The 12,006-nt window shown below is 41.6% G+C and overlaps 1 protein-coding gene across 6 annotated transcripts in view; it reads left to right on the forward strand.

Annotated features, from left to right (window-relative positions):
- Positions 1-4,151: 4,151 nt before the first annotated feature.
- cadm1a (cell adhesion molecule 1a) overlaps positions 4,152-12,006 on the forward strand; it is a 277,911-nt gene continuing 270,056 nt past the window's right edge. For 4 of the 6 annotated variants that reach the window (XM_053846562.1, XM_053846564.1, XM_053846565.1 and 1 more), the window contains exon 1: positions 4,152-4,300. In XM_053846562.1, the coding sequence (XP_053702537.1) occupies positions 4,228-4,300 (73 nt within the window). In that variant the 5' untranslated portion in view covers positions 4,152-4,227. The remainder of the gene's footprint in view (positions 4,301-12,006) is intronic. The other 2 variants (XM_053846563.1, XM_053846567.1) reach the window with 2 other exon arrangements.

The following is a 12,006-nucleotide window of genomic DNA, read 5'->3' on the forward strand; positions in this document are numbered from 1 at the left end:
TTGAACCTATGGCTGAGTGGTCACTGCTGCTGAAATCATCGCCCCACACCATGATATTCTCACACTTCCCTCATCCATCATGTAGTCGTCCATGGCCTCAGATAGTGGGGGGAGTCGACGCCTTAGTGTGAAGTGGAGAAATCTGCAGGCAGCAGTCTGCCTGCCGCGGAATGGACCACCCCCCCCTTTTGCAATACAGGAGGCACTGAGTGTGGAAGCCTTCAAATTGAAACTCATAGTCCATCCATTTTCATTGTAATGCGAGCTCATCGACTTCTCTGCTACACTGACCAAAACAGCTGGGATAGGGAATTTTATGGATAAACATGCCTCAGTTTCTTGAATAGCTTCAGCCAGGGAAGCTTCCCTTGTTATTGAAATTACAAGTGATTTGTTTTGACAGTGACTGCCATCAGAGGCTTATTGGGAGGACGTGTGTCTGGTTTCTACGTTTAAAATCTTTGACAACATTCTTATTTGGCAACAACAAATCAGCATAGATGGAAGGTGACTGACATCTGTCTTCTGACCTATCCATCGTGTTTCCTAGGCTCCTCCTTCACTAGGGTCCCTCAAAGTGACGAATGAATCTCTCTCCATCTTCTCTTCTTCACAAGAAAAAAAAAAAATCCCATTTACGAGATGATATATGGCGGGCAATCACAGGACTTCAACTTTAACAGGAAATGAAGACTGAAAAGATAGATAACATTAAATATTAGGCAGAGACTTATTTTTATATTTTCATTGCCACGGAGGCGAAACCGGATCCAATTAAAGTGGTACCGGTACTGGAGGTGATAGATTCAGTCAAGGCAGCAGAAATAAGCGTATGCTGTAGCCATGCGTCATTCCAAATAATAATAAATCCAGCAGCAGACTTCTATACTAGGATGAAGAAAGTGTCTGTGCCAGCTTGATTTAAGGAATCTATTTAAATGTGGCTGTTAAGCTTAAATTAAAAAACGAATCTTACAATCCTTCTGCTCATAATAAGTGGTGTGAGTGGGTCTGATCCCACTTTGGCCATTAGAGAGCAGTGTTGGACACACATGCACATTGCGTCGCAGCAGAAGACAGTGCTCTGTGTTTTCATCGTTTATGGCCTACAGACGACGTTTCAATTGACCATGGTTTGTGTGGTGAGTCAATGCTGCCGTGTGAGATGACATCAATAACAAAGAGGTGATGCACTGAGGCTGATGTGATGGAGGAGTGTGGCGACTTTCAGTGTTGTCTCCTGACAGCGTAGCGGTCAAATACGGCTTCCAGCATCGACAACATCGCTGCAGCGAAGCCAAACTTGTGCCCCCTCCAGCTTCACAGCTTCCTCCTTCAAGACTGTGCAAGGACGCCAGTCGCCCGCTCTCACATCCAGATCCAAACAGCTAACTCGCTCTTATCTCACTCCGCTCTGTTTTTGGGGCCAAACACATTGTCCGAATTATCTATGTGCAGTTCATCTAGAGGGAAAAAAGCACCTGCTTCTTCAAAACCGAACACATTTTTATCTGATTATGCCAAAAGAAACCAAAAAAAAATCAGGAAAACAAATCCCTTTTTTAAATAAACATTAAGTTTTAAGGTGAGGTTTCGGATTCACCAAAGGACACCAACTGTTGAACAATCCACTCTTTCTCTCACTTCCAGCTGTGCTTCACATTTGACCTGCTGTGAATCCACAATGAGTTTTTCCCTTTTAGATTTACAGACTTACTTGTGTGAATGCAAGAGAACCTTGATCCACTTTTACATTCTCAGTTTACCTGTGGCTGATGTCTTTTAAAGTAATTACATTTGCATTTATTGGGATATAATTCTTCTTTTTTATCAAGTGGTCATGACACGTTTTTTTTCACCCATAACTCAAGTATTTAAGATTTACACATCTGCCCCATGTCTGGTCTTCTGTTTGACATTTTAATCAGGCTCTTCAACTTGTGTTAGCTGCAGTGCTTCTTCATCATACAGGGTTTGTTATCAGGGGTTTCCAGGGCAAGTCCTCTACCTTTGCCAACCTTAATCATGCTCCCAACTCACACCACCTCATTCATCATGCCCATGACCCTCAATGGATGCCTTCCTTTTCTCCTTCTATTCCTAATACCTTTATCTCCAACATCTTTGGTCCAACATGACCCTCCTCTGCATGTGACCATCTGCCGTCGCCAACTTTGTCTCCACATGTCTCCACAGCTGTGCATCTGATATCTTCATTTATAACCAGTTTTTTTCTAAGTCAATGAAAATCTTAGTGCAGTGGTACCTTGGTTTTCGAACGTCTTGGACTTCGGACAAATCAGAGATTTGAGAGACAAATTTGAGATTTTTTTGCTTTTGAACGAAAATCCAGAACTCGAATGCCCCCAGAAAGAACATAACGTGCGCGGACCGACCAGCTGACCCACAACACGCTTTGTTATTGTGTATAACGCAGCCTCTGTATGCAGACGTGTCCCGTTAGCTACATTTACTGACTGTTTTTTCTTCATATTGAGGTGTAAAACCTTTCCTGTCTCTGCACTGGACCGTGGTCGAGTGTCACAGGGGCGCACACTCGCGCGCACTCCAGGGTTTGATGTCCTGTTGTGGGCTGGAGCTGGGACAGGGATGAGGCGAGTCTGGGACAGAGCGTGACTTGGTTTATGACTTTGTCACAGCCAAACTGCACAGAAGCGCACATTCAGAGCTGGACACGCACCGGGCACCTCTTCACTTCTGGAGAGACGTCACTCACTCGGCAACCCCTCCCACATGCAGCGGCCACACACATAGAGGAACAGTGCACCTGCAGCAGACACTCTACATTCACTCCTACAAAAGCCTATTTTAAGGAACGCATTATTTCTTTCTCTATTAATTGTAATGGGAAAAATCAATTCAGATTTCGAACAAATCGCTTCTCGAACGGCCGTCTGGAACGGATTGTGGTCGAGAACCTAGGTACCGCTGTATCTTCATCTCTTCCTCATCTAGTTCTTTTCATTTCACTGTCCTATGAAGTTTTCCTTACACTCTGCTACTCTTCTGTCACACTTCTGTCGGTTGCTCCACCTTGCCTGCACTCGCCTCTTCGCGCCTCCCTCACCTCTGCCACGTAGTACTGGTCGCAAAACTTAATAAAGTCAACAGAACTTAATTTTGAAGAAGCTTCTACTGATGTCTAACTCAGGACACAATTTCCTGACGTCACTTTTTAAATTGATATCACTGCTGTTTTAATTTTTATATATTTCACTGATTTCATTTATTGAATTCTTTAATTTTAATATTCAGGTTTCTAATTTTGATCGTCTAATTTTGTTTTAAACATATCTCAGAAAAAAAGTTACAGATTAAAGATGGCTGTCACATATTTATTGAAGAAAACCCTACAAATTATACTAATTCATTTCAGTTCTGTTATTACAACTGGTAAACATACATTACATTCTTTGATTACTTTTGTATAAACCATGCTATTATTCAAGGTCTGACTAGTTATTGTAACACATGCCAGACAATTTGAACACTGAAAATTTTGGACCAGTTAGATCATATTAAAAGCCAGTTCTGCACTGTAAACACTGACCAACCTCATGAGACTCTGTTGCCACTACACTGAAGTGAGCATGTGCAAAGGCGACTCCACCAAAGAAAGCAACGCTTTACGGTCAATTTCACCTTGATAAATAAAGTAATGTTTATTGTGAAGTGTGATGGATGCAGATCCAGTTCATTAAGCCTTGTTTTTATGAGTTTTGTTCACACAAAAGTTGCTTTGATTTAGTTCCACCGCCTCAAACCTGCATCCCTTCCGCGTGGATTGAGTGACTCTCTCAATGTGTGTGTGCATCAGTGGTCATGTTCTTGCTTTCAGGGACTGGAGCCTGGTCCTTGGTGCCCCAGTGTGTCCAAGCAACACAAGGTTTCTCTTCACTTCAATTTAAACATTTCTCAATATATCTAGTTTATCCAACGTTTGACCCAGACATGAATCCTAACTCATATTTTAGTAAATTATTCAAGGCTTTACATACATAAAACGTGTTGTTTTTATTTGAACTTTGTCGTCTTAATCGATCTGCTGCTGAATTCTCTCTCAGTTTGGCATCACGCGTGATCGTGGATAGAAACGGAGTTGAATGAACATGGTAATGGTCACCACCCCCTCTGCATCTCATTACGCGGGACGACTCTCAGTAGGTGAAGCTGCCTCGCGCTGCCATACTGAAGCAGGTGTCCAACATGGCGAACGCTGGCTGCGGCTCTCCCGCGACTATTCTCTTTTTATTCCTCTTTCAAGCGGCTCTTCATAAAGGTAGGACTTCTGCTTTTTTGCACCGCGGGCGGATTGTGTACTTTACCCGGATCCCGGCGGATGGTAACCGGGTGTTTTCGTGGCTTCGAGTGTCGTTCATCCACATGCGTGGCGGAGCATCTGGATGCATGCGTTGCCGAGCAAGTGAGAAATCTGCTCGTAAAGTTGTTTGACCGAGTCTGTGTGCGAGGTTTCGAGGTGTGTTTATCCCGTTGCCAAGCAGGGTTGTGCTTTAACTGCACTTTGACTGTTCACGGTGGCACATCGCTTCCGCCGCTGCCAACTCTGAAATAGCACAAAACACGTCTTCAGCATTCGATTTACTGCGGTTGTTGTGAAGTTTCTATTTCAGGGTGTTTACTTTTGTGTCTTTTTATTTGGTAAACGTGGACTCAACTGGGATTGCTGTAAAAAAAAGCGGTGCGTTCAAGTGAAATCTGCTGCAGCGTGTTTATCCCCTCTGTTAAGAACTGCGTTAGAAAAATAGCATATTTAGCTGTTGTTTTCTTTTGACGTCATTAACATTAGCCTACACCGCACAGACAACCTTATAAGTTTTCTATAAACCTAATGTTCACTTCGGCTCATCTGTTATGTTTTAAACGGTGAACTATGTAGTTTGAATGCATTTTTATAATTGATCACTCCGTGAATTTTTGGGAAATCCTTTGAAAAGTTAAGATTATTAACAAAATTATTTAGGTTATATTATTTAATTTAATGCCGAAATACACATCATAGACAGGTACTGGATATATGTACTCTGCAAGGCGTCTATTCTGACGGAACGTCGCTTTTTACTAGTGACGAGGTGAACTGGGGTCGTTTCATAACGGAGTTCTCCGCCGCCCTTCCGTGAGCATCGTGACTGTGAATGCATCATGCCTGTACGCATCAAAGCCTCGCACGGGAATATTCTGAATCGGATAATCTGAGGATGATGTCTCGCAGGAAATGCTGCCAGCGTGCGACACCACTTTCCGTAGTTATAGTGCGTGAAGAATGGACGTTATTGGCCAGATGAAACGTGCTGAACTAGTGATGGAAGTGAGTCAGTGTCATTCACATTATGTTGCATCACTTGATCCACACCCAAAAGAAGCACACATGTTGGTAAAGGTCCTGGCTATGCTGCAGACTGTATTGGACTAGTCTTCCCCCCCACGTCATGAATAAAGTCGATGTGATCTTCCAAAGTACATAAACCTTTTTTTTTCTGCTGAGTGGGTGCATCTTAATGATGAGAGTGACAGCCAGGCAGACGTATTATCCAACAGGCTTAATCCATTACACGCTGTCCGGTTGTGTGGATGGTCAAGTAATCTAACTGGAAAGCTGCGTTGTGCTTTGACCGGTATGCATCCCTGCTTTGCCTTAATTCAAGTGGCTTTTCGGGTTTTCCAACGGTGGACATGTTTGCTCACAGCTGATTAATTATTTAATGCCAGTGCATTCTGTGGCGGCGCTTTGTGGTGCAGCACGTATGTGATGTATATTGGCTTTGTCTTGGTGCAGGCTGATGTCAGCGCAGGTCAAGTTGAAGCCAAAATAAAGTGATGATGTCCATGACATATTGTCTCCAGCGTCGGTTAATTTTGCAGTCAAGAAAAAGGGATCGTAACAAGGAACTTTTCTCGGGGCTCGTTCATGTATTAGTTTGGGATATGGAGGAATAATCCTGCTAAGCTCTGACACATGAAATGCGATTAAGAATGTGATCTTGCGCAACGGTAAATGGGGCTGGTATCTTAATAAGCATATGGCTAATGGTGACCTCATTACCCCACTGTGACCTAGTACTTCCATGAAGGCAACTTTTAAAAGGATCAGTCTGAGGTGTTAGTAATAGAGCTGAGCGATATGGCAAAAAAAGAAAAAATCATTAGTCATACCGGATGATTCTCAATATTTTTCTTGCAATATATTTTTGCTTCTGTAATGACAACAATACAAACTGTTATTATTTTGACATTTGACAGGTTGATGAACAATCTGCAGACCAAAATCCTGTAGCCATCCTCACTGACTCACTTCAGATGTTCAGCTGGGAACTTAAGTTTAGTGAGCATGGACATCAGAATCGTGTCCTGTTTTATTTTCCCCTTGTTTCAATGTTTCCACTTTGGGCTCTGTTTAGCTGTGCCAGTACTAATAGATTTGGGGAATAAATGTACTCTATTCAGTGAGATCTTAGCTCTGCCACGCAATATTTTCAAATGGGACTCTGTTATTCGACCTCTGGTGACCATGGGGGGGGCGTGCCTATGCGATAAACAGGGTAACGGCCCAAAATCGGGTTCTTCCACAATAATTAATTGTGTATGATTAATTGATCAGCCCTGGTTAGTAATGTATCTGTCGAAACTATGATACTACTGGAAAGTGCTGAAAAAGCTGCCACAAATGGAGGATTATTTCACGTTTCATTTTGGGTATGCTCAATAGAGGCATGAGTCATAGCGTGTTTTCTGCCTCAGTGGGTAACGTAAAGGGATACATTAAAATTCATTCCAAAGAAACAAGAGTCAGAAAGATGTTGACTGTCTGAAAAGATGTGACTCCTTCTACAGAGAGTTGATAATTCATTTCAAAACAACGGCAAATTGATGACAATTTTTTCAATCTTTTAACAGCATATCATTTGATTCTTAAATGGCTTTTTGGATTGTAAATGGGCTAAAAAGATAGTTTGTACAATCTTAGTTTATTATTATTCTTTCTGCTGGGAATGATACTTGAGATTTGTTGTCGTGTCTTTTCCCCAGTACAAATGAGATCGGGTCAGTAGCGTCGTTCACAACAAAGAGTCCCACACATTCCTCACCCTTGTTATGCCAACCAGCACGTCTGATTCACATGATCCTCGAAGTGCCTGAAAATCTTCAACCTTCGAAGCACCCCCCGGCGTCTTCACAAGGAGCTCAAACCACCACGCCACACTCGAGTCTTGAGACGCAGACAGGTGACTGGGCTTCACTCTAAATGAGGGTGGAATGTGAACACAGCTTGTTATGGCCCCTTGTGTTCTTAATCTTATTCTGAGCGAGAAATGTTGAGCGGAAAACTGAGTGAAAACATGACTTGTGTTGGATGATAAAACACAACAATCATGAGACGCAGTCCTTCATGAGAATTTGGTTGGTTGATTCAAGTTATTTAGTTTGTTATAAACCAAGAGTTGATTATTATCATGCGGTCTGCTTGGTAGATAAAAAAAACAGGTCCCTAAACGCTCTTAGTTTTATGCATATTAATCATTGGAGCAGCTCCTTCCATCTTTAAAATTCAGCGCCATATGGCGAGCTTCCGGCAAACGCCGCTGTGGTTTGTTGGGAGCCCTCCACGCTCATCCGTAGGCTCTCTCTGAACTTCTGCACATAATTCTTTCATCATTTGTCGGGACTGGTCTGCAGCACAATTTGGCACCTAAATGAGATTTGTCTTCAGGGGTAGCTCATTGCGTAGCAGCGGGTGTAGCTTGACATTTTCTCAGTTTGAAACATAATAAACCTTTTGTATGGAAAGATTATGAGTTCGATTCTCTTTCATCCTATTGTCGCACCCTGTCTGGAACAGTTTTGCGTCAAAGGAGTGTATTTAACAGAGACAAATATGTAGTTATGCAGTAGTTGCTTTGCTTAACGCGCAGTGTGGTGTCGATTATAATTTTCAAATCCATTCAGTGTGGCAAAAATAAGTCAGATGTGAAATCTGGTTAATCATAGAATGCCTTTCATTTCTTGTCTGCCTCCTAAGTTCCCTAATAATTCAGCATATTCTTCCTTGATGGCAAAATTGAAATGGCTGGTCTTCAGCATGCAGTTAATTATTGCGCTTTCCAGACAATGGACACTAGTAAGTAGATCCCATTGGAACCCATTACTTTGTAGTGGTACAACATGTGTTCAGTTAATCCTGCTCTTTTATTCTGGCATTGTTTTCGCACCATGGGAGCTGGGGATTTCTTTTTTTTTCCCCTCAGTAAAGTGGACCATTAAAACTAATAGAGTGCTGGTTAAAATTCTCCTTGTATACGTTTGGCGGCGTGCTCTGCCTGCTACTGTTAACCTGTAGGTTCAGTCTAAACGTACAGTGGTGAATTTAGCAGTGAAGAACACAACAGAGTGCTTTGTTTTTATCTTAAGGTGCATGTTTTAAGTAGTTTCATATTTACCTACATTTCAACACTCTATTGGAGCTACTCTGTGGAGGGCCTTCTGTAAAGATAGTGAGTACTCGGTGTGGCCTGTGGACCTCACGTTTGACCTGACTGCTTTTGTTCTATTAACATCTTACATTAACATCATTAATCTTATTATTTTTTTGTTAATTCACAAATCCTTTTTTACATGTCATATCATTCATCATGTAGTTATTACGTATATTATTAATTTATTGCATCAGTGAATCAAATTTTAATGTGTTTTTTTTTTTATCTAGTGTAACCAAAGAACAGAAAACTCTATATTTGGTCCCGTTTCATTTCACTGTTCTTCGTGACGCTGGCCCTGCTGGAATCTATAATGCATAATTGATCAGCCTTATTCCCCACAGGTTGCATGAATGTAATTAGGGTGAAGGAAATGATTATGTTTTAATGCCACCTCGTAAATTTAGAGAAATACACATTAAGATCTAAATTGGCCATGTTAATGTTTCTTCAGTCATCATAGTACACTTGAGACTGAGGCGGCTATGATGAGTACAGGTATTAAGTGCGCTGCATTGGAGACAGTCTTCCGTTATGGACGTGTGTGTGTGTGTGTGTGTGTGTGTGTGTGTGTGTGTGTGTGTGTGTGTGTGTGTGTGTGTGTGTGTGTGTGTGTGTGTGTGTGTGTGTGTGTGTGTGTGTGTGTGTGTGTGTGTGTGTGTGTGTGTGTGTGTGTGTGTGTGTGTGTGTGTGTGTGTGTGTGTGTGTGTGTGTGTGTGTGTGTGAATTTAAATATGGATGGAATTACTTTTTTATCAAACTGTTTGCATCGTAATCAAGAGTTAACTTTGAGGATAATAAAAATGCACATCGGTTAATGTGAAAATAAGCAGTTTCTTCGCGTCCCGACATATAATTTCTCAATATTGTTTTGTATTATGACATAGACTGTAAACAAAAAGACAGAATGACACAAAACTGAAAGGAGACCTAAGTTCTTCGCCATCTATTATTACTGTAATAAAAAAAAATAGATGTATATACTGTAGTCAATTTTCTATATCTTAGAGATAAATCTTAATTTAAGGAATGTGTAATGTAACAACGATATTGTCTTTTGCAGTGCATGATGGGCGTGTGTGGGTGAAGTGCTTTTTCCTGGTCGGCCATTTTGAATATTTTTGACCCTGGTCATGTCCGGTCTATTGGTCTTGATTTTTTTTTTTGAATAGTTTTTTTTTCAAGCATATTACACAGTCATTAACAAGAAACAAGTAGTGTTCTTTTGAACAACTGGTGTTTTAGTACACAGTTTTTGCATACATCACATGGACAATCATATTATACTAAAGATCCTCTGAGAAACATTTCCAGACCGCAGTGTTACCGGTTGTTACTCAATGCTATGCTTATTACTGTCCTTCATTACTAAATCGGTTAATCGTGTTTCCACATTTTCCAAGCTAGTATTTCATGACAGAGTTATTTCAATTAACTGTCCCTTGTCTTCATGTAAAAAAACATCCTCCCATATCCTCAAACTATCTCTTTCCTTGAAAGCAAATGTCTTCATGAATAGTTATTGTGGTCGCTGAGGCGACATTGATTCCATGAACTACGGTTGATTTGGCTCTCAGTCAAGCCAGTAGCTGCCCTGCTGATGGAAAAACAGGTGTGGAAATGGACTTGTTCTCCCCTTGTTCCCCCCCAGCAGCTTTTCTAGCAATAATGAAGAACAATGGCTTTATTCCTGAAGGGACGGGACCCCGAGTGACTGGCCCTCCACCTCCGCCTCCTGCTCCCGTGTCAGGCCCGGCTCTGCTGGCAAGCCAACAGATGACTGGGCCGGGTCGCATCTGGCCTCTGTGCACTTAGTGTAATCAAAGAGAGAAAAAGGGGCTTTTGGTCCACTTGTTAGCGAATTGACGACTGATGGGATGTCAAGCAGGAGCCTCGCCATTACAATCTCTTGAGGGGTTGTGGAAAGGGCTCCGCAGCGGGCGTGGACGGCAATCTGCCGTCTACACAGCCCCTCACAGTGTTGAATGAAAGTGCTGTAGAGTTCGGTGATTTGCACGGGACAGTTTACGAAATGCAAACTGTCTTGATTTTAATGCGAAGAAATTGAAAATGAGTTTCGATGGCATCGCTCATGTTTGGTGGCACACATGTTTGACAATTAGTTGGAATTTGCTTTGTCTTAGTTGTCGATCTTCATGTGATCCATGCAAGGTTTGGCACCACATGACATCTGCTCCGAACCCAGAGCTTAGTCCAGCAAGGGCTGCTACCTGCGTTGTGCTAGAAGTGCGACATTAAAAGAGACATTGCGGTGGAGTTTCAGCCAGTAAGAGGAAAAGCTTTTATCCACCATGAGCTATTTTTATTGTACGTTATTTTATCACCCTGTTTGATATTTTTTATTTTCACCTACTATGTATAATTGTCTAACAATGTCAAAATATGGTTTGGGAATAAACAAGGGTCTCAAAGGAGAAACTAGATGGTGAAAAGTGGCGCCGCTCCAGTTAGTTTTTGTTAATTAGGCCCCTTCTTTTTAATGTTTTATTGCACCTCCTCATAAAGTTGTGGTCAAGAGAGCGACTTGGAGATCGACTTTCACTCCAACGCGGCGATGCATCTCTTCCACTTCTCCTTCTACCTGGCGGCGTCATGTCTGTGTTTTGCCGGAGCGGTCTTGGATATCCTCTCTGAATGAAATGCAACAAAATTCTGGGGTTGTTATTGTTTCCTTCGGGCAGCGCACAGCGCTGGCTTGACAAAAGTGTCAAAACACCCACACTATTTCAGGTGAGTGTTTACTCGACGTCTTTACTTTGTCAGTGGTCAAATTCATTCCACATGCGGTAGAATACAACAGAATATTTTCCACAGAGTATCACAGAAAGTCATTTAAGATTGCCACATTTTCCTCACAACCAAAACTGCTTTTTCGCCCGACATTACGAAAAATTGTTTCCCAAAAAGTCTTTCTGTTTATTAGTGGGTGGAAAATTAGATAATCTAACTAAGGCACTGCTACGTCGAAGCTTTGTAGGAGACATCTGGTTGTCTGCTGTCAAGTTGTTGTCTAAACCAGGGATGGCCAAACTGTTCCACAATGGGCAGCAACACGAGCTCAATACCATTTCTAATAAAATCAGTGGTATTTGATCATAATGTTTGTCAGCTATAAATACAGGTCGCAATATTTACAGAGTCATAGCAATGTTACTGTGACTGCTCAACCTCCATTTGAGAGGAATTTTTGTTGTGGCACACGCCTCTCAGCATTAGGGGTGTATTTTTAATGAATGTTGCAAGACTTAAATGTGTGATATTGCCTTGATTTTTTTTTAAAGTCATCTGTATCTATTTAAGACACAGATATTTTAATACGCTGCTGCATTTGTGATATGGTTAATACTAACATTTTCTTTTTGTATGCTTGAGGACCGATTCATTTCTCTTTTTGAGTGCAAAATTTAACTGAGTCTAACTGGACTGACAACAAAAGTTGTACTGCATTATCTGATTTTCCCCTTAAAAATGATTT

The sequence above is a fragment of the Synchiropus splendidus genome, chromosome 17 (genome assembly GCF_027744825.2).
Source record: "Synchiropus splendidus isolate RoL2022-P1 chromosome 17, RoL_Sspl_1.0, whole genome shotgun sequence".
Classification (NCBI taxonomy): domain Eukaryota; kingdom Metazoa; phylum Chordata; class Actinopteri; order Syngnathiformes; family Callionymidae; genus Synchiropus; species Synchiropus splendidus.